The following is an 18928-nucleotide window of genomic DNA, read 5'->3' on the forward strand; positions in this document are numbered from 1 at the left end:
TTTTACAGTACCTAGCACTTAGTATAATGATTTATTAAGGTACAAAGAGGGGAAATGGCTTGCCATGGTCACAGAGCTAATATTTGAGGTAAGATTTAAACTCAAGTGAGTGTTCCTGACTCTTATAACAATGATCTGTATCCACCGTGCCACCTAGATGACTATTTTGACAACTGACTAGATGTGCAAAATATCCCAAAAGTTTCAGAACAGTTTTTAGTTTTTATAAATTAAAATTACATTAAGGGGCAGCTAGGTGGTATAGTGGTTAGAACACCAGCCCTGAACTCAGGAGGACCTGAGTTCAAATATGGCCTCAGACATTTAATACTTCCTAGCTGCAAAAATAAATAAATGAATGAATAAACAAATAAACTGCATTAAGACTTTTGGGACATGACGCATAACATGAGTAAGAATAATGAAGAGAAAATGATGGAGAAGTTGAAAATTTAACTGAGCAAGAAGGCAACTCTGGACTATTAATAACACAAGGTCAGAAGAGGCAAGAAAAGCTAAAGTTCTGTTTTAGAACTCGCTAAATTCTAAAGTACTAAATGGTAAATTTGAGAGCCCCACTGAACTTTTGTCCCTCTATCTCCCTTTTCATCAGCTGTTTGTTGGACATCTCAAACTATGCTTTTAACAGACACTATTATTTTTTCTTTCACTGTCTGAGGAATGGGAAATCTGATAACCAGGTATTTTAGAACAATACATAAGAAGAAAATGAGGCTTAGAGTACTAAGGTACTTAGAGTACAGGCCATGGTGCCTCTCCAATGATAGGCACTAGATTTGAAGTTAGAGTTACAAATTAGTTCAAATCCTAGTTCTATTATTTTATTCGCTATGTTGGAGAAATGGCAACTTAGTTAACTGGGCTTCTGTAGCAAACAAGGGAGCTGATACAACCAATAGAAAATGAATTTTGTAAAATTATAAAGAACAAGGACCCAAAAGATGAGAGATGAGTAGTCATTCCCCCCTATTTTACACAGTCAGAGGTATAATTTTCCCTGCATAAATTTACAAATGTTTTCAATTGACATAACATCTTTTCTGATTTGTTTATTTCTTTTCAATCTTTTTTCCTTAAAATATTCTGTTATATGAAATGGGTCTTCAGGAGGGGGGAGGATTAGAGAAACTGGGGAAAATAAGCAATAAAAACAAAATATATAAATAATAATTCTTCAATGAAGGGAAAAGATGGCCTCGGAGGTCCTTTTATCATTGTCACCACAATTTAAAGCTGGAAGAGTTATTATAAGATAAGGCAGGTGGCTCTGTGGTAAATAGAGCACCCAATCTGGAGTGGAGAAGATCTAAATTCAAATTCTAGTATCTCAACTATTAAAAGAAGATAATAAGAGCATCTGCAGGGCTGTGATGAAGACTGAATGAAATAATATTTGTAGGGCACTTATCACTGGGCCTCACACATAATAGGTGTTTAACACATGTTTGTTTCCTTGCTTATAAGTCATCTAATACTCAATTTACAGATAAAGAAACTGAGATCCAGAGTAGTTCTTTGATTTTCTAAACTCACATAGCTTTAAAGTCAAGATTTAAATACAAGTTTTCTGACAAGTGCAATGTTATTTTATTGCAAATCAAAACAAACTTTTATAAAAAGTGAGCTTAAAATTTTTTCTAATCATCTATAACACACTAATAGTAGACTAAATAGTAGACTAAAAGGCTCTACTCCCCAGACTTACTTAAGAAAAAACTTTTATCTGAAATTTGCATCACTAAGCACTCCCCATTTTATTCAATACTTGAAAATCTCATCCCCAAAAGCTCCCAAGGGTTTTATTTATGACAATGCTCAGCTGGAATACTCGGCTTGGAGTCCAAACAAGAAAGATAAAAGCATATATTTATTCAGTCATAGATAGTTTTGCAAGTCATAACAAAGGTCTTGAAGCTCAAATTTTCCTATTTCCAAAAATGCAAAACTATCAACTGAATAACTAGCAAGACCAAGTTATCTCTAGCTCTTCCACAAGTAACTATGTCTAAACGCATTAGAACACTTTCATAAATGCTTTCACATCCAGATCAGATGAATAATCTTGATTTTTAAGCAGATTAAAATCTGACAGAATGTGACTCTAAATAGAATATCAGATAGTTTTTTGTCTAGTACTTGTTCTAAAAATGTGTCTTCTCTCCATTTTACAATGCTTCTACTTGCTCTAAATGACAATAAGATAGTGACCCAGTTATGCTAAGGGTAAAGAGGGGAGGGAGTACTTTAAGAGAATTAGTAAATATAAATTTTAAAATAAAATATTTAAAATTTTTCTATAGCAATCCATTTTAACCTAAGTTAAGAAACTGGTTTTATTTGGAAACATTAATCATTTCAGGCAAAATGCCATTAACTAAGAATTAATCCTAATTTCAAATGCTTGAAATTAAAATTTTAATAATATAAATACAGGAAATAACACATAACTGTCTCACACATACAATATTAAAAGACTGTCTCTTACTGGTATTAATGGCTGAACAACCAAGAACAAAAAGGAGCCATTATAATTTCAAGGAATAATTGATTCAATACTGTGGTATTTGGAGGAAAATGACTTATATAAGACTTAGATATCTGAGAAGGTCTATGCTGGTGTCAGGGCTAAATGTCATTACTAAGATACTATCGGTAATCTGGAATAAGGTCCATAACAATCCTAAATCTCAGTTTTTCTCACCTATAAATAGGTAAAACAGGAATAATTACTAGCACTACTTATCTGAGATAGTAATTTAAGCAATCAAACAACAAAAAAAGTACTTTGCGTGAACTATGAAGTTTTATATAAAAGAAAATATCAAAACGAAAATGCTTTTCCAATAGTTCTAGCTGTATTAAAAATTTAAAAATAAAGTAAGCAACCTATTAGTTAGAGAGGGGAAAAAAAGTCTGAAATCCTTAACAATCCATTCATTTAACATCTACCTACTATATGCAAGAAGTTCTCTTCCACTAATAATGATGTTCTATAGGGTATTTTCTCACAAAATGATACAGTTAAAGTTACCAAAGGATTCTTTTTTTTCCTCTGCCATAGCAGCAAACAAAAAGATTTCACTTAATTTACAATAAATTGTTTAAGCAATTTGTTCTTTCTTCCTTTCAACTTTAGGTGTTTTCAAATCTTAAGTGAATATTAATAAATTTGAAATCTTTTGGGGGGAAGGGAGAGAAAACTGTCAACAATGACAAAATGAAATATGATGTTAATATTAGGTAAATAATCCTAGTTTTAATTCAAGTAGAATTTCAGGGCAAAATAATCAAGGATAGTTTAATATCCTTTTAGAATGCTAACAATTTTTTTCCCCCAAATAATAAATAAATAAATAATAAACTCAAAGGCTCTATTATCAAGATCACACAAATCCTAAACTAGTAGGGACCCACCCTAATAAGTATTATTAACCTATTCTGTCACTGTGCTTAAATTCCTTACATTTATTCAACTTACTGTTGGCCTTGCTGATTTTCACAAGTAGTGTTAGGCAGTTTCTCCCTGTGAGCTACACAGCAATTTTCCACTTCTATGACTCAGAAAGGGCAAGAGAAAGGAGGGTTCTCCTCTCCCATCCCTAGATAAAATCAGAAAATGTTTATTTAGCTCTGAAAGAGCAAGTATTATTTAGTTATTTCACCAAACTTTTATATCCCTTTCAAATCAAAACAAATACTGAGCACTTATGCACCAGGTATGTTACATATAAACTTTTATATCCCTTTCAAATCAAAACAAATACTAAGCACTTATGCACCAGGTATGTTACAGATAGAAAATTAACATAACAAAAATTAAAGGAAAGGAAAACAAATGTCCTATTATAACTTATCATAAATGCCATGCTTGTTTTATCTATCACTCTATCTAGTGGCTCATGTTAAATGTTTAAACAGCACCCATTTTGCAATGTTTGAGCATTTGGTTAAAAATAGGAGACAGAAAGTTCCTTAGTAATTCATATCATAAACATCGTGTTGAAACAGGAGAGCTGGGGAGAAAACCCTGTAAGTTTTTCTTTCTGATCAGTTGTGAAATAATTTGTTTTATTTTTGTTTCTCAAAAAAAGTGAGTATCATCATATATGGTAAATGCTGTCAACAGCACCTACCAATAAACTCAAAGCCTTATTTGGGGTAAGCATGCCAGCTAACACATATGGCATACAAGGAATAAAGGACACTTACTGATTGTCCAAAAATAGTGAAAAGGCATAGAATATACAGTCAAAGCACAGATCTCTGAAATACATCAGAATGGGAGGAGCGGTTCAACCCCCACCCCCCACCGAAGATGAGCAGCACTCCAATAAGATCAGGTAGCGTGTGCTATATGGCACCTCCAGAGCTTGACAGGCTGGGGGTCGGGCTCGTGTCACCTTAACTAATTAGTTGGGCCACAGCCAAATGCGTTCGCTTCGTTAAGAGGACGAAGATACAGTCAAAGCTAAGCATCCGGAGGAGCAACGGGCTGGCCCCGGTCCAGAAGAGGAAGCAGTGGGAGCCGGGAGGACCCCACCTTGCCGGGGCTCTCACTTCCTGAAGGGAAAGGGACCCGTTCCAAGACCACAGCTCGGACCTCCGGCCGGGCGGCGAGCATCTGCTGGCCTCGCTTCCCAGGGGCAAGACCCGGGTTCCAGTCGCGCAGAGCCGGCCAGCAGCACCAGCAAGGGGCGCCTCTACGCCCCCTCCCCCCGCCCCGTTGCCATGGCGACCCTCCCGGGATGTCCCTCAGCCCCGGCTGGGAGTTCCCGGGTCCCGGCGCGCGAGGGAGAGAGGGGGAAGGGGGAAGAGGGAAGAGGAGAGTAGCGGGATGAAGAGATGCGAAGGAACAGGGGGAAGCGGCGCGGAGGGGCGGCGGGGGCGTTCCCAGCTCCGCGGCAGCGGGAAGGCCCGGCCCTAGGGACGCTCACCCTTCACTTTGCCGAAGGTGCCGACCCCCAGCGTGTCCCCCAGGATGTAGTGGCCAATCTTCACTCGCCCGTCGTGTTTCTGCTTCTCCGCCGCCGCCATCTTCCTCCAGGTACTGAGCCTGCGCATGGTGCCCGAGAGGGGGGGAGGGAGAGAGCGAGGGGAGGGAGGGGGAGGAGAAAATAAGGAGAGGAAGGAGAGGGCGGGGAAAGAAAGGGAGGAGAGGATCCAGGGGGAGGGGCAAGCAAGAGGGAGGAGGGGAAGAGCGAAGGAGCGGGAGGGGAGGCAAGGTGGCGGAAGGAAGGGGAGGGAGAAGGAGAAGGAGAAGGAGAAAGAGAAAGAAAGGGGGGACCGGTGGGGAGGGAGAGACGGGGAGGAGTGGAAGAGAGAGAGAGAGGCGGCGCCCCAAGAACGCAGAAGACAGAGGAGGGGCTAAGCGGCGGGTGAGCCGCGGTCAGCGCCGCCCTCGGAAGCCGGAGTTCGCTCGGCCCGGGTTTTCGCGAGTCCTTTTGCGGTCGGTCCCCTCCTCTCGGGCGTCCACGTCGCAGCCGTCTGGCCCCAACCACTCTCGGCCTGGCGAGGGCGGCTCGAGAGGGCTCTGGGATGGACGAGTCCCCCCGCCACCGCTCGCGTAGCCCCGAGGTTGCACGCCCAGGTAACCGGGCGGAGCCCCTTCCTCGCTGCTCGGGAGGGCGCCCCGGACTGGTTCGCCCCGAAGCTGGGGCCGGGCCGCCGGGTGCTAGGCCGGGCGGCGCTCCTCGGAGCGAGGGGAAGCGGTCAGTCTCCCGGCGCGCGCGTCTGCAGATATCTGGATATAGGCTTGAAACTGCAGTGAACTGAGTCTGAGTGGGTGGAGACGAGTGGAGGTGGGGTGGGTGAGGGTGGTACTCAAGTCACCCATATTCCCGTCCCCAGCCCTCCCGTCTCCTTCTCCCCAGGAGGTCTAGAAGCTTCGGTGAATGCCCCTGGGCGTCTCTCGTGGAAGCTCTCCTTTCCCATCCTTTGAAAACTTTTCTCCCACCGGAATGGTCTGGCCAAACCCCCTAGCTTCCACCTCGAGCCTCTTTCAAAGCCGTCGAAAAAGCAGATCCTACTGCAAATAACGCCACACTGCTTTTGACATTTTGTTGAGTAGAGTTTTGATTTGCTATTTAACTTAATATATATTATACCATCTCTGAAGAACGCAAATATTTCTATCAAAGCAATGACGGAATATACATGTAGAACTACAGGAAAAAATTTAAGTCAACATTTGAACTTCAGTTCCAATAAAGATTGCGTATAATTGCTGAAAGAATCCAAAACAAGGGAAAGGAAATAATTATTTCTGTTAAAAGGTGGGGGAGGAATGGGTATAGCCAGAGGTATCAACAAGTTATCAAAGATGCAAAAAAAAAAAAAAAAAAAAAAACCAGCTGTGGGAAGTCAGGCACCCTAAGCTACTTCATTGCTAGTGGAAAAATGAATTGATTCAAACACTGAAAAACAGATTCGCGCTACTCAAGAACAAGTCATATCTTTCGATACCTAAAGGGATGCCACTATTGAGACTATTATTCCAAAAAGGTTATTGACTGAAAAACAAAAAGACCCAACCCTATCTGTACAAGAATGTTCATATTAGTGAAACATTCGCGCTCAGATACTTTGCTGAACGCCGAACTTTTTTTTTTTTAAATGCAGAAAAAAAAGTTCCCTTTTTTTTTCAAAGAGCTCTATCTAATGGGGGAAGCAGCATTCAAACAACTATGCACAAACTCTAAATAAGATAAAATTGTAAATGATCAACCGAGGGAAGGGACTAGATTAAGGGGAATGGGAGAAAGCTTTCTGATGCAGTTAGGGTATTAACTGGGACTTAGAAGCCTTGAGGCTAGAAAGCATTGAAAGGCTGGAATGAGAGGTGGGGGCAGGGGGAGAAGGGAGGGGTAAGGTGACGGGGAATGTAGTGTGTGGAGGAGAAAGAGCTAGTGAAAATACCCAGAGTTGGGTGGTGGAGTATTCATTTGGAGAAAAATAAGGAATCCAGGGAATGTAAGAAGATAGGAAGGGCAAGGAACAACAGAATAAAAAGGAATTCGGATCAGAGAATTTTCTTTATGCTTGGAGGTCATAAAGAGCTACTGGAGTTTGAGGATGGGGAATAGAAGGGGGTTTTAATAGAATTATACTATAGGAATGGAGTGGAGCAGATGGACTGGAGCAGAGAGACTTGTGACAGGCTGAACAAAAAAGTAGTGCAGGCACGAGGTGATAAGCGCAGGGTGGTGGCAGTATGAAAAATGAGAACTAAGTGTATTTGAGAAATATGATGTAGAGATAACAGACTTTGGCAACATTATCGGATGGGGGGAAGGGGGAATAGTTGAGAAGAAGTTGAGGCCTGGATAATGCTCACTTGAGAGCCGCGGTGATTGGAGATGATGGTGGTACTCTCAACAGTAAAAAGGAAAGTTACAGGAGAAGATTTGGAGGGAATAATGAATTTAGTGTTAGATACGTTGAGTTTAAGGTATCTATGAGACTTCCAATTCAAGTTGTTTATTGGATAGTTGGAGATGCAGATTGTAAGTCAATAGAGGGTTTAGGACAGGATAAGTAAATTTGAGAATCTACTGCAGAAAGATAAGTGGATCTTTGAAATAATTAACTTAAGTAGCATAGAGGGAGAAAAGAAGAAGGGCCTGGACAGAACCTGTGTTACACTCTTGGTTAGTGAAGCTAAAGAGACTAGACAAGTATTTAAAAAAAAAAAAGGAAAGAATAATGTCACAGAGAAGAAAATTTAAAAAAAGAGTGATTGAAGTGTCAAAAATTGCAGAGAGATCAAGAGGGATGAGGATTGAGAAAAGACCATTAGATTTGGCATTTAAGAGATTGTCAGTAACAGCAAGGAGCATTTTTGATGGAATAAAACTGGAAACATTTAAGAAGAGAGTAAAGGAAGTGAAGGTATCTGTTATATAGATAGCCTACTCTGGGAGTTCACTGCCAAAACTGAGGGAGTTACAGGATAATAGCTAATAGGAATGGATCAAATTATTATTTGGGGTTTTTTGTTTTTGGAAAATGGAAGAGACTTAGGAGACTTTGTGTGCAGCAGGGAAGCAACCAGTAGACAGAGATTGAAGATAAGTGAGAGTGTGGAACAAAACTGAAGAAAGAAAGATGAAATGGATCGCTTTTATATATAAAAAGTTTAGTGTTTGCCTGAGTAAGGGCAGCCTCTGATGAGCAAATAAAGGAGGGGATGGTGACTGAAGATATCTGGGTCAGATGAAATGAGGAAGGGAGAAAGGGATCTCAATTTTTTTTAATTTTTTTTTTATTGTTTTATTGTTGTTTATTGTTGTGAGGATCGTGTATTTTTAAATCGGCAGGAGTCAGGAATTCAGGTTAGGGGAAAATCGTAGTCTTTATTCTCAGTGAAGAAGGATCGGAGGTGGAAGAGAATCGGCGATAGCAATGTGTGCAGCTGAGTCAAGAAGCTAGCCAGACCAGCAGCCACACGACCAGCAGCTCGGAGTCTCGAACCCAGGCCCAATCTCCCCCAGCTTCTCTTCCTGTCTCTCTCTCTGCCTCCACCCACCAAAATCGTCATTTCCTATACAACACATCAGGACTTGCACGGAGAGTGGGCAGGAACCATTCTTTATCCAATCATGTATATTAATAGAGTATAGCCCAATTACTATTTAGCCTCACGTACTTGGGACCTCAGTGCATCAACTCAAACCTCAGCCCATTACAATTGTAAATAAAATAATGAGGCAAGGGTCTCAAGTAAGAGAGTGAGAAGAAGACATGGGAGGTTTGAAGAGGGTTTGAAGAAGACATTGGAGGTTTTCTTGAGCAGCATGTATGTTGGACAAAGATGGCAGATGTTGGGAGTGAGGCTGATGTTTGGAGCAAGGGACTCAAGAGGACAGTGTAAAGTTGAACCAGTTCACCAAAAGATCAACATGGGGAAATGAGGAAAGGGCCTAAAAATAAAAACAAAACTAGACAAGTACAACAAGCAATGTTATCACTATACAGTCAGAATTAAAAGATAAGTCCTATCACAAGTGAGAAACTTTTTTAGAGAAAGTATATCATTAAAAAGTCTATTTGGGTACCTGTTGTGTTAAAATATATCAAAATTGTAAAAAAAATAAATAATTTACCTGTTCTCTTTTCTCCCTAGTTTTTTTTTTTTTAATTTGTTTCTACAGCTGGTCTTCCTGAAGAAGAAATAACCTCTTAAATTTTCCTTCATAATTAGAATTTAATCAGGTTTTTAATATTTCTCTTATAAAAGTTCAGGATATCATTTGAAATTATATTTTTCTGATGGCCACTAAGAATTTTGTGAAAACAAAGATCAAAAACTAAGTTACATACTCATTAGAGAGCTCATTTGGTCCAAAGCTTCTTCAACTTTGTATTGCAATCCCATATATCTATATCAAGGGGTGAAAAGAGATTGAGAGTGGAAAAAGTTTAAGTCCTGATTTAGTACAACAAAATGCATAGGTTTTCATCTATAGGATCCATGACAGGGGCTCATTGAACTTCTGCTTGCAGCTTGAATATTTCCAATGAAGTATCTATAGCATTATCAAATTCATTGTGGAACAGCTCTGATTGCTATAATGGAAGCTCATTCTTGATGAGGAACTGAAGCCTGCATCCTTGTAACTGCTATCTTCTTGGAGTCTATAGCATAAACATCTTCTGCATAATAATCTTTTAAATACCTCAAGACAACCTGTGCCCTGCCACTAGAATGAGATAGTAGATACAATCCTAGAATACCTTTATCATTAAACAATGTATGTGCCAGGCACATTGTCAAGATAAAAAGAGATAAAAGATAATCCCAGTCCACAAGGAACTCATAATCTTATGGAGAAAGCAACAAATATATACAAAAAATTATATAGAGGATAAATAAGGAATAACTAAAAGATGGAAGATTCTAAAATTAAGAGGAATTGGGAAAGGTTTTCTGTAGAACAGGACTGCTTAAACTTTTTCCATTCACAACCTCTTGCCACTTAAGAAATTTTTACATGACCCTAGGCATGTAGATATATAAAATGTGAGTATAAATCAAATATTTACTGATTATGAACCATAATTTTGCTACCTCCACATTCAGTTATGACATCCCATATGGGGTTGCGAGCCACAGTTTTAGAAGCTGGGCTGTATAAGTTGGAATTTTGTAGAACTTAAAAGAAATCAGGGAAGCTAATAGGTGGAGATGAGGAGGGAGAGTACTCCAAATATGAGGTACATAATACCTTTATGGAAAATAGACTCATCTGAAACTGTACTGGTACTAAGTAATCCTACTTCCTATTGTGTTTCAACCATTTCTTATCTCGTTGCCAACTTCCACATCCCCAACAAATGAATTCTATCTTTAAGAAAACTGGAAATCAGTAAATGTTTGATTTCCCCTTCTCTCTGACACTACTACTATTTTGGTGCCTATGCTCATCACCTCTTGCCTGGACTATTGCAGTAAACTTTTGGCTGATCTTCCTGCTCTAACTCTTCCATTTAAGTCTATCCTCTACATAGCTGTCAAAGTGATCTTCCTAAAGCACGTTTGACCATGATATTCCCCCCTGGTCTCCCTGCTTCAAGTCTTTTCTACTTAAGTCCATACTTTACTCAGCTGTCAAAATGATTTTAAAGCATTCCTGATCATTTCTTTCCTCCCCTATTTAACAAACTCCAGTGGCTCCCTATCACCAACAGGATCAATCCATCTCTACTACCGGTATTTTTTCCTGCTCTTCCTCATGCTTAGAATTCTCTCCTTCTCTGTCTTCTGGCTTTCCTGACTGCCTTCACACTTTTAATTAAATTTCTTCTTTCTTAACTTTTTTTTTTTTTTAATTAGGTGAAAGAGCAGATTCTTTGACTCATTTGCTAACTAACCTTAATAACTGAATAAGTGCAATCTCAGTCAAACTCAGACCTGTTGTAGACTTTAGCATCAGAGGTCCTCAAACTACAGCCCGGGGGGCCAGATGCAGCAGCTGAGGACATTTATCCTCCTCATCCAGGGCTATGAAATTCCTTTATTTAAAGGCCCACAAAACAAAGTTTTTGTTTTTACTATAGTCCAGCCCTCCAACAGGCTGAGGGACAGTGAACTAGCCCCCTATTAAAAAGTTTGAGGACCCCTGCTAGCTTAAAAAGGTCAAGTATTAAGGACCATGCCTAGGTGAAGAGGCAGGTCAATTCTCTGAGAGTCTCTGCAGCTGTGAATCATAACACTTGAAGGAGTTGCTAAGCAGCCTTTACTAATGCAGATGTTCCTTGTGGATTGGGAATGAAATAAATTGGAGGCAAGAGGGAAGAGGAGAGAGGGAGGTCAGAGAACAGCAACTGCCTCTCAGGCTCCTTGTATCATCATCATTCTCTCATATGAAGAGATCCATTCTACAGGTCTGAATTAGACCTGTCAGGTGGCTCCTGTATCACAAAATAAGCAGGCACTGGCAGGTGGCTCCCATATCACAACATATGGCACCCAATGTGGGGCACAAGAAACAAAGAAGCAGCAGTGCCCAAGAGTGTTCACGAGTAGAATCCTCCCAGAGTTCCTTCGGGTAACCCTCGGGGAAAGAAAGGGATAAGAAACCAGGTCTGAGTTAGACTTCCAGCAGCCACTGGCAGGTGGCTCCCATATCACAACAGTCAAGGTCTCCCATTGCATCCACAGCTATCTCCAGTTATTCTGATCTATATCTGGCCACTGGACTCAAATGGCTCTGGAGGGGAATGTAAGGGGGAGTGATGTGTACAGCACTTCTTTTCCTTAAATCCAATTCACTTGCGTGTCATGGCATCAACTCCCTGGTATCATGTTTCTCTTTGAGAACAAAAGACAAACAACAACCTTTGTGAGTAGGGTTGGCCCACAAACTGGAACTGGTCAGTTGGGAAACTTTTCTTCCTTCCTTCTTTCCTTTCTTCCTTCCTCCAACAACAACAAATTTCTTCTTTTTTACTAGAAGTCTTTCTCAGGGATCCTTAATCTTATCTTTTTTTTTTTTTTTTTTAGATTATCTCCAATTTATCCTATATCCATCTTATTTGTACATAGTTATTTACATGTTGTCTCTCTCATTAAATTATGGGTTCTTTGAGAACAAGTACTGTTTTTTTTTTCCCTTTCTTTGCATTCCCAGTGTTTAGTGCAATGCTTGGCACATAGTAGGAACTTATTAAATGCCATTGACCTATTATCTTGACATGTTTAATGAAAGTGTTATGGAACAAGGGAGACATATAGGGAAATATGAGAAAAGCAAGATCACTTTTACCTCAATTTCCTAATCTGTAAAATGAGGGACCTAAATGCTATCTAAGTTATTTTAAACTCTAAATCCTATGAACTACTTGGGGGGGAAAGGAACACCACACTGAAGGTGACATTGAAATTAAACATGGAAGGAAAAAGATTTTCTGAGAAGAGAAAGGCATGCATCTCATACGTGGAGGATGGCTAAGTTAAAGAACAAGAAACTATCAATTTCCATGCACTACATGAATGGAAGTAATGTGAAATAAGAATGGAAAAGTAACTGGAGCAAAATTATGGAGAGCTTTAATTTCAGACTATGGAGTTTATGTTTTATCTGATAGTCAATAGAAATTCTGTAAGGGTTGAAACTCTGTAAGAGTTGAATTTTGGTTTTGGTTTGGGGGCTATTGGTGGAGAGGGAGAGGAGAATGTGAAACAGTTGAAGTTAGTGATATGTTAGTAACTATGCATTAAAAAGATCATTTCTGAAGCTGTATGAAAAAGCAAATACTCTACAATATTCAACAAACATTAAGGACCTGTTGTGTATAAAGCCCTCTCCAAGGCCCTGAAGATGATACAAAGTTTAGATAAGTCATGGTCCCTGCACTCATGTACCTTTTGGTTGAGTAGGGAGAAGATATATAATGACAATAAGTAAGTTGAAATTGGAGAAGAAAATAGCAAACCACTCCATTATCTTTGCCAAGAAAACCCCATGAACAGTATAGTTCATGAGATCATGAAGAGTCAGACATGACTGAATAACCAAATGCTAAGAATAAAATTATTTTAAAAATCTACATAGCTGATTATTTTCTGTTAAATTTTTTAAGTGTGGGGTTAGAGAGATCATTTAACAATGATTAAACTTAATAATGAGATTCGCTTTGTGTAAAGGATGAAAAGTGAAAGAATCTATTCTTCCAGCTAATAATTCTTTCAGCAGCAGAATGTCAACACTGCTGATTTCCAAAAAAACAAGCAAAGGCAAAAAAAAAAAAAAAAAAAAAAAAACCCACAAAGGAGGGTGAGGTCTTCTTTGAAACCATAACTGTGTAACTTTTGGCAAGTCACTGTAGCTTTTTTTGCTGCAGTTTCTTAATCTCTACAACATACCCCCAAAGTGCTTATCTAACCTCTGCCTGAAAACTTCCATTGCTGGGGATAGAGTTGGGGGAGGAAAAAACCAATGACTTCCAAAGACAGTTCATTCTACTTTCATACAATTCTAATTGTTAGGAACATTTTTCCTACCTTCAGCCTAAATTTGTAACTTTTAACCATCACTTAATTCTGCCCCTCTGGGACTAAGCAGAACAAGTCTCATTCCTCTTTTCTTTAACAGCCCTTCAAATACTTGAAGACAGCTTTCAGGTTCCATCTAAATCTAGACATGAAACACAATTAAGCCATCCTAAGAGTATTTAAGTACGAAAATGGAAAAACAATCAGACAAAAAAAAAAAAAAAAAACCCTCTCAAAATTTTTCTAACAAGTTGTTTTCTTTGTAAATGATGATGGAACCCACACACTCCAGCACCCAACCACATTTGAATTCTAAACTCAAAGTGCTGGCTGCATTGTATGGAAATAGAAATGGCATTAATGAAAATAAAGGTGGGAAGAGTTATTGTTTCAAATCAAGTTTGCACAGAAACTGTATTGGAAGTGATATAACTTTAGGGCACAATAAGATTTTTAGGGTATTTCAAATAATCTCAAAGAAGGGAAAAAGGTGAAATGCCTGGGGAAAAAATCAGACATTGCTTCAGAAAACATGCAGAAGGGAAAAAAGTCAATGAAAAATCTAAACCCATATTCTTACTTTCTCATCTCTACAAAATCTTTATGAGAATAACCTCTATATAGCATCGATAAAGGTATGACAGGAAAACGACAAGCAGATTTTGGCAAATGATGTTATGTGGCAAAATGTGTCTTTTGCAATCACAATTTACTGACAGGTGTGGAGAATAGAGGGTCACATTATACTTATTGTTTACTGACTATACTTTTTTTTTAATTTGGTAGAGCAAAGTGCTACAAGGTATTTTCCACTGTTCAGTAGTTTATCATTCATATCCAACTCTTCACGACTCTCCAACTTATTTTATACATTAAAAAACTGAGACAAACAGGATTAAGTAGACTTGCTCAGGGTCACACAGCTAATGTCTAAAGCCAGATGAGAACTCAGGAATATGAGTCTTTCTGAGTCCAGGCCTGGCCCTCTACTGACTGCACCACTTAATTGCCCTATTAGATGCACAAATGCATTTCCATACATCATCCATTCATATCCATATCATATCATATATCTTGTAATATGCTTTGAATGATGTAATAATAGAGATTAATAATCATTACCATCTACCATTCTAGTCATTACCATCAAGCAAAGCAAAAGATGAAAATATGTTGCCCCAAAATGTTTAACAATAATATGGAACATGTTCTAGTAGAAGGATCCTTCTTCTGGTAAGATCTTCTAGATATTCCTTTTTTCAGATTACTTTGTATTGATTGAATTTAAAAAAAACCTAAGTAAAATGCACATGCACTTTTAAAAGTCTGAAGAGTAAACACAGGAAAATCAAATGGATAAAAAGTACATATTGTTTTGATTCTGCTCTACAGTTGGATGGACAGCATATAATGTTCCATTAGTGCATATATCTTGGACAAACTTTGCTGATGAACAATGAATTGGACCTAGAATTGAAAGGAGGCAAAAGGCAAGCTGAATTCCATTTTTGGGAAACTAGCACTTTTTAATGAGTTCCAAGCTTCTCTCTGAAACAAAGGTCCATTTCTTTTAGTAGAAATATTTTTTTTTGGCAGCATTATATGATTGTGAGGAATGGAATACTAGAATTTCAAAACATTAAAGTTATGAATAACTCAAAAAACAAAGGAGAAACACATTGGTGGGCATAAATAGACTGCAACAAGTTAACATCAATAAATGAACATCAGAAATGGAATAAAATAAAAAAAATTTTTGACCCAAAAAGCAAATGGGCTGGTCATGTAACAAGACTAAGGATAACAAACAGAGTACACAATGACAAGTGTTCTTTAAAAAGATACTCAGAATGATGAGGGGAGACCCTGAAACTCTCTAAAAGTCCTTGAAGGACAGATTCTCCTTGAATCCTGGCCTCTGTAAAAGAACCCGCCTAAGGGAAATAGGACAAACAGCTTCATTCTGTTATCTAGGTGGGGCTAGTTGACTTGAGGAGTTGGGGATTCTAACTCCATGGAGTTGGAGATTTGGTGAGAAACACTCAATTCTAACATTCTCTTCAAATTCCAGCTCAAGCTGAAACCAGCCCCCATCAAGAGCATACCCTAGCTTGTAGCCAAGGCTTCTATTATAAAAAGAGCCAATTTTAAACTTAGTCCTTGCAAAGGTTCTAATATGCCAAGGAATCTCTCTTCCTGGCATAGCAGCAACCACTGCCTGATGAAATGATATTCTCTTTCAGCATTACCCTCTCTTTATCTTCCTCACCTATTTCCCTAACAAGACTTTATACCTCTCTGTTGGGATTTCTCCACTAGAAACTTTCCTTCTTTGTCAGGACCTTGACACTAAGAAATTCAGTCTTTCTATTCATGCATTGCAAAGGCTGACTTCCCAATGCCAATAATAAACTTCTTTTTACCAGTCTAGCTTTTCGGTTTTGTAAATTCCTTTACAAAGGATCTCTGTGCCACCAGAAGGGGGGTTCCCACAACTCCCTATCTTGTGCCAAATCCTAAGGGGATTTAGGGGAACCAGACATCTTTATTTGGTTCCCTGAACCCCAAACCTGCCACTTAGCTCATCATTTAACTCCCTGACCACCAGGAACCCTAATATCATCATTTGGTTCCCTGACCAGGAACCCCAAAATTTAGATCTCATCAAGAATATTAAGTGGATTTCTAGTGGAGAATGTAAGTTTTTTGCTGAGGCAATTGGGGTTAAGTGACTTCTCTAGGGTCACACAGCTAGGAAGTAAGTGTTAAGTGTCCAAGGTGATATTTGAACTCAGGTGAGGGCTGGTACTCTATCCATTGAGCCACCTAGCTGCCCCGGTGAGATTCATGCATGAGAATGCAAGTGTAGTGAGTATATCTTTGAGAGACTCAAAAGCCATATTGTCCCTCAGGGTTCCAGTGTCTCTCTACATCATAAACTTAAAGCACCATTAACTATGTTTTCCCTTTCTTAAAAAGCTATAACTAGCCCCCCAGTTTCATTTAGTCACTTAACAATCTAATGAAAGAGTCAACTTGTCAACAGCTATGAGCAAACAAGCAAAATTCAGGAAAAAATAGTAGAAGGTGGGATTTTAACTGGCTCTTGTAGAAAGTCAGGGAAACCAAGAAGATAAGACTAAAAAAGAGAACATTCCAGGCATAGTTCTGCAGTGTTAGCATTGCCTTTGAGAATCTAAGTCACTTCTCTGCTGTAGTAAGAAGTTATATTTTTCTACATTTATGTATTCCTTCATTTGAAGAACCTTCTTCATACGATAGTACAAATAATTAATTCAAAATAAGATGAGGGCTTTTGATTCTTTTCCCTAACTATATTGTTTACATTGGCCATTTGTATACCGTAGTGATTGCTAGATCAAGGATCATAGATTTAGAATTGGAAGGGACCTTAAATATCATCTAGTCTATTCCCAACATTTTACAGCTGAGTAAACTGAGGCCCACAAAGTTTAAGTGATTTGTTCAAGGTCACACAGGCAGTAGGTTGGAGAAGCTGGATACTTTTGGTTCCAAATTCAGTACTTTTCCCAACATACCACAATGTGGATATGAAAAAATACTGGAAGACATTTAGAATGATTGTTTTCAGATTCATTAACAACAAACAATTATATTATCTAACTCATTTTTTTTCATTCTTTGTAAAGCATGTTTTTTTTATAATAGCTTTTATTTTTCAAAATACATGCAAAGATAATTTTCAACATTCCCCCTTACAAAACCTTGTATTCCAAATTTTTCTCCCTTCTTCCCCTCCTCCACTAGACAGCAAGTAATTCACTATAAGCTGAACATATGCAATTCTTCTAAATACATTTCCACAGTAATCATGTTGCACAAGAAAACTCAGATCCAGAGGGGAAAAAATGAGAAAGAAAAAAAACCATTCAAACAACAAAAGGTAAAAATACTTTTGTGATCCACATTTGGTCCCCATAGTTCTTTCTCTGGATGCAAATGGCTGTCTCCGTCACAAGTATATTGGAACTGGCCTGAATCATCTCATTGTTGAAAAGAGCCAAGTCCATCAGTTGATCATGACATAATCTTGTTGCTGTGTCAATGATCTCTTGGTTCTAATCACTGCACCTAATATCAATTCATCAGATTGAATAAGATGAGAGGAAAAGATAATGACAAATTTTGGAAGGGATGTGGGAAAACTGGGATACTGATACATTGTTGGTGGAGTTGTGAAATGATCCAGCCATTCTGGAGAGCAATCTGGAACTATGCCCAAAGAGCTATAAAACTGTGCATACCCTTTGATCCAACAGTGCCATTACTGGATCTGTACCCCAAGAAAATCATCAAGGTGGAAAAAAGGACCCATGTGTGCAAAAATGCTTGTAGCAGCTCTTTTTGTGGTAGCAAAGAATTGGAAAAGGAGATACCCATCAATTGGAAATGGCTAAACAAGTTGTGGTACATGAAGGTAATGAAATATTATTGTTCTATTAAAAATTATGAAGAAGCTGATCATAGAAAGTCCTGGAAAGATTTACATGAACTGATGCTGAGTGAAACAAGCAGAACCAGGAATACATTGTACACAGTAACAGCAAGAATGTGTGATGATCAGGGGCAGCTAAGGTGGCGCAGTGGATAGAACACCAGCCCTGAAGTCAGGTTCAAATCTGGCTTCAGACACTTCCTAGCTGTGTGACCCTGGCAAGTCACTTAACCCCAATTGCTGGAGGGGGAGAGGGAGGTGAAGAATATGTGATGATCAACTATGAAAGACTTGCTTCTTTGTAGTTCAGTGATCCAAAACAATACCAATAGACTTTGAGCAGGAAATGCCATTTGCATCCAGAAAAAGAACTGAGACAGAATATAAATAAATCAACAAACACATGCTATGTTCACTTCTTTTTTCTGTATTTTTTTTTTTTTTTTTTTTGTCTTTCCCATGGTTTTTCCCTTTGGTTCTGATTTTTCTCTCCCAAAATGATTCATAAAGCAATGTATATTAAAAATAAACTTACTACCATAAAAAAAGAAAGAAAAGGATCTCAGTGTCTGTTAACTTGTCGTGCCAGGTGATCTTCAGAATCTTCCTAAGATAATTCAAATGAAAAACAATTCAGTTTCCTGGCATGTCACTGGTATATACTGTCCAGGTTTCAGAAGCCTATAACAAAAAAGTCAGCTCAACATCTCTGTAGACTTAAGTTTGGTAGTTAGTCTAATACCTCTCCTTTCCCACACTTTCCTTCTGAGCCTCTCAAATAATGAACTAGCTCTGGTAATGTGTGTGTGACAGACCTGGAAGGTAAGTGAACTTATCCATAGCATTCACAACCTCAAAACTTCACCATTTACTTTAATTCATGGTTCCACATATGGATGGTTTGGTGCAAGCGGATGTTATTCCAAGGTTTTCATAGT

The 18928-nt window shown here is 38.7% G+C and overlaps 1 protein-coding gene across 2 annotated transcripts in view; it reads right to left on the reverse strand.

Moving 5' to 3' along the window:
- PRKAA1 (protein kinase AMP-activated catalytic subunit alpha 1) overlaps positions 1-5125 on the reverse strand; it is a 68532-nt gene extending 63407 nt beyond the window's left edge. Inside the window, exons 1-2 of one of the 2 annotated variants that reach the window (XM_031964485.1) lie at positions 4956-5041; positions 3500-3620 (exon numbers count right to left, since the gene is read on the reverse strand). Coding sequence is in view for 1 of the 2 variants with exons in the window: in XM_003759916.4 (XP_003759964.1) it covers positions 4956-5082 (127 nt within the window). In the remaining variant the exon portion in view is untranslated. Of the gene's footprint in view, positions 1-3499; positions 3621-4955 lie in introns of both variants that reach the window. The other variant, XM_003759916.4, reaches the window with a different exon arrangement.
- Between the last annotated feature and the right edge of the window lie 13803 nt (positions 5126-18928).

Source organism: Sarcophilus harrisii, chromosome 1, assembly GCF_902635505.1.
Source record: "Sarcophilus harrisii chromosome 1, mSarHar1.11, whole genome shotgun sequence".
NCBI classification, from domain to species: domain Eukaryota; kingdom Metazoa; phylum Chordata; class Mammalia; order Dasyuromorphia; family Dasyuridae; genus Sarcophilus; species Sarcophilus harrisii.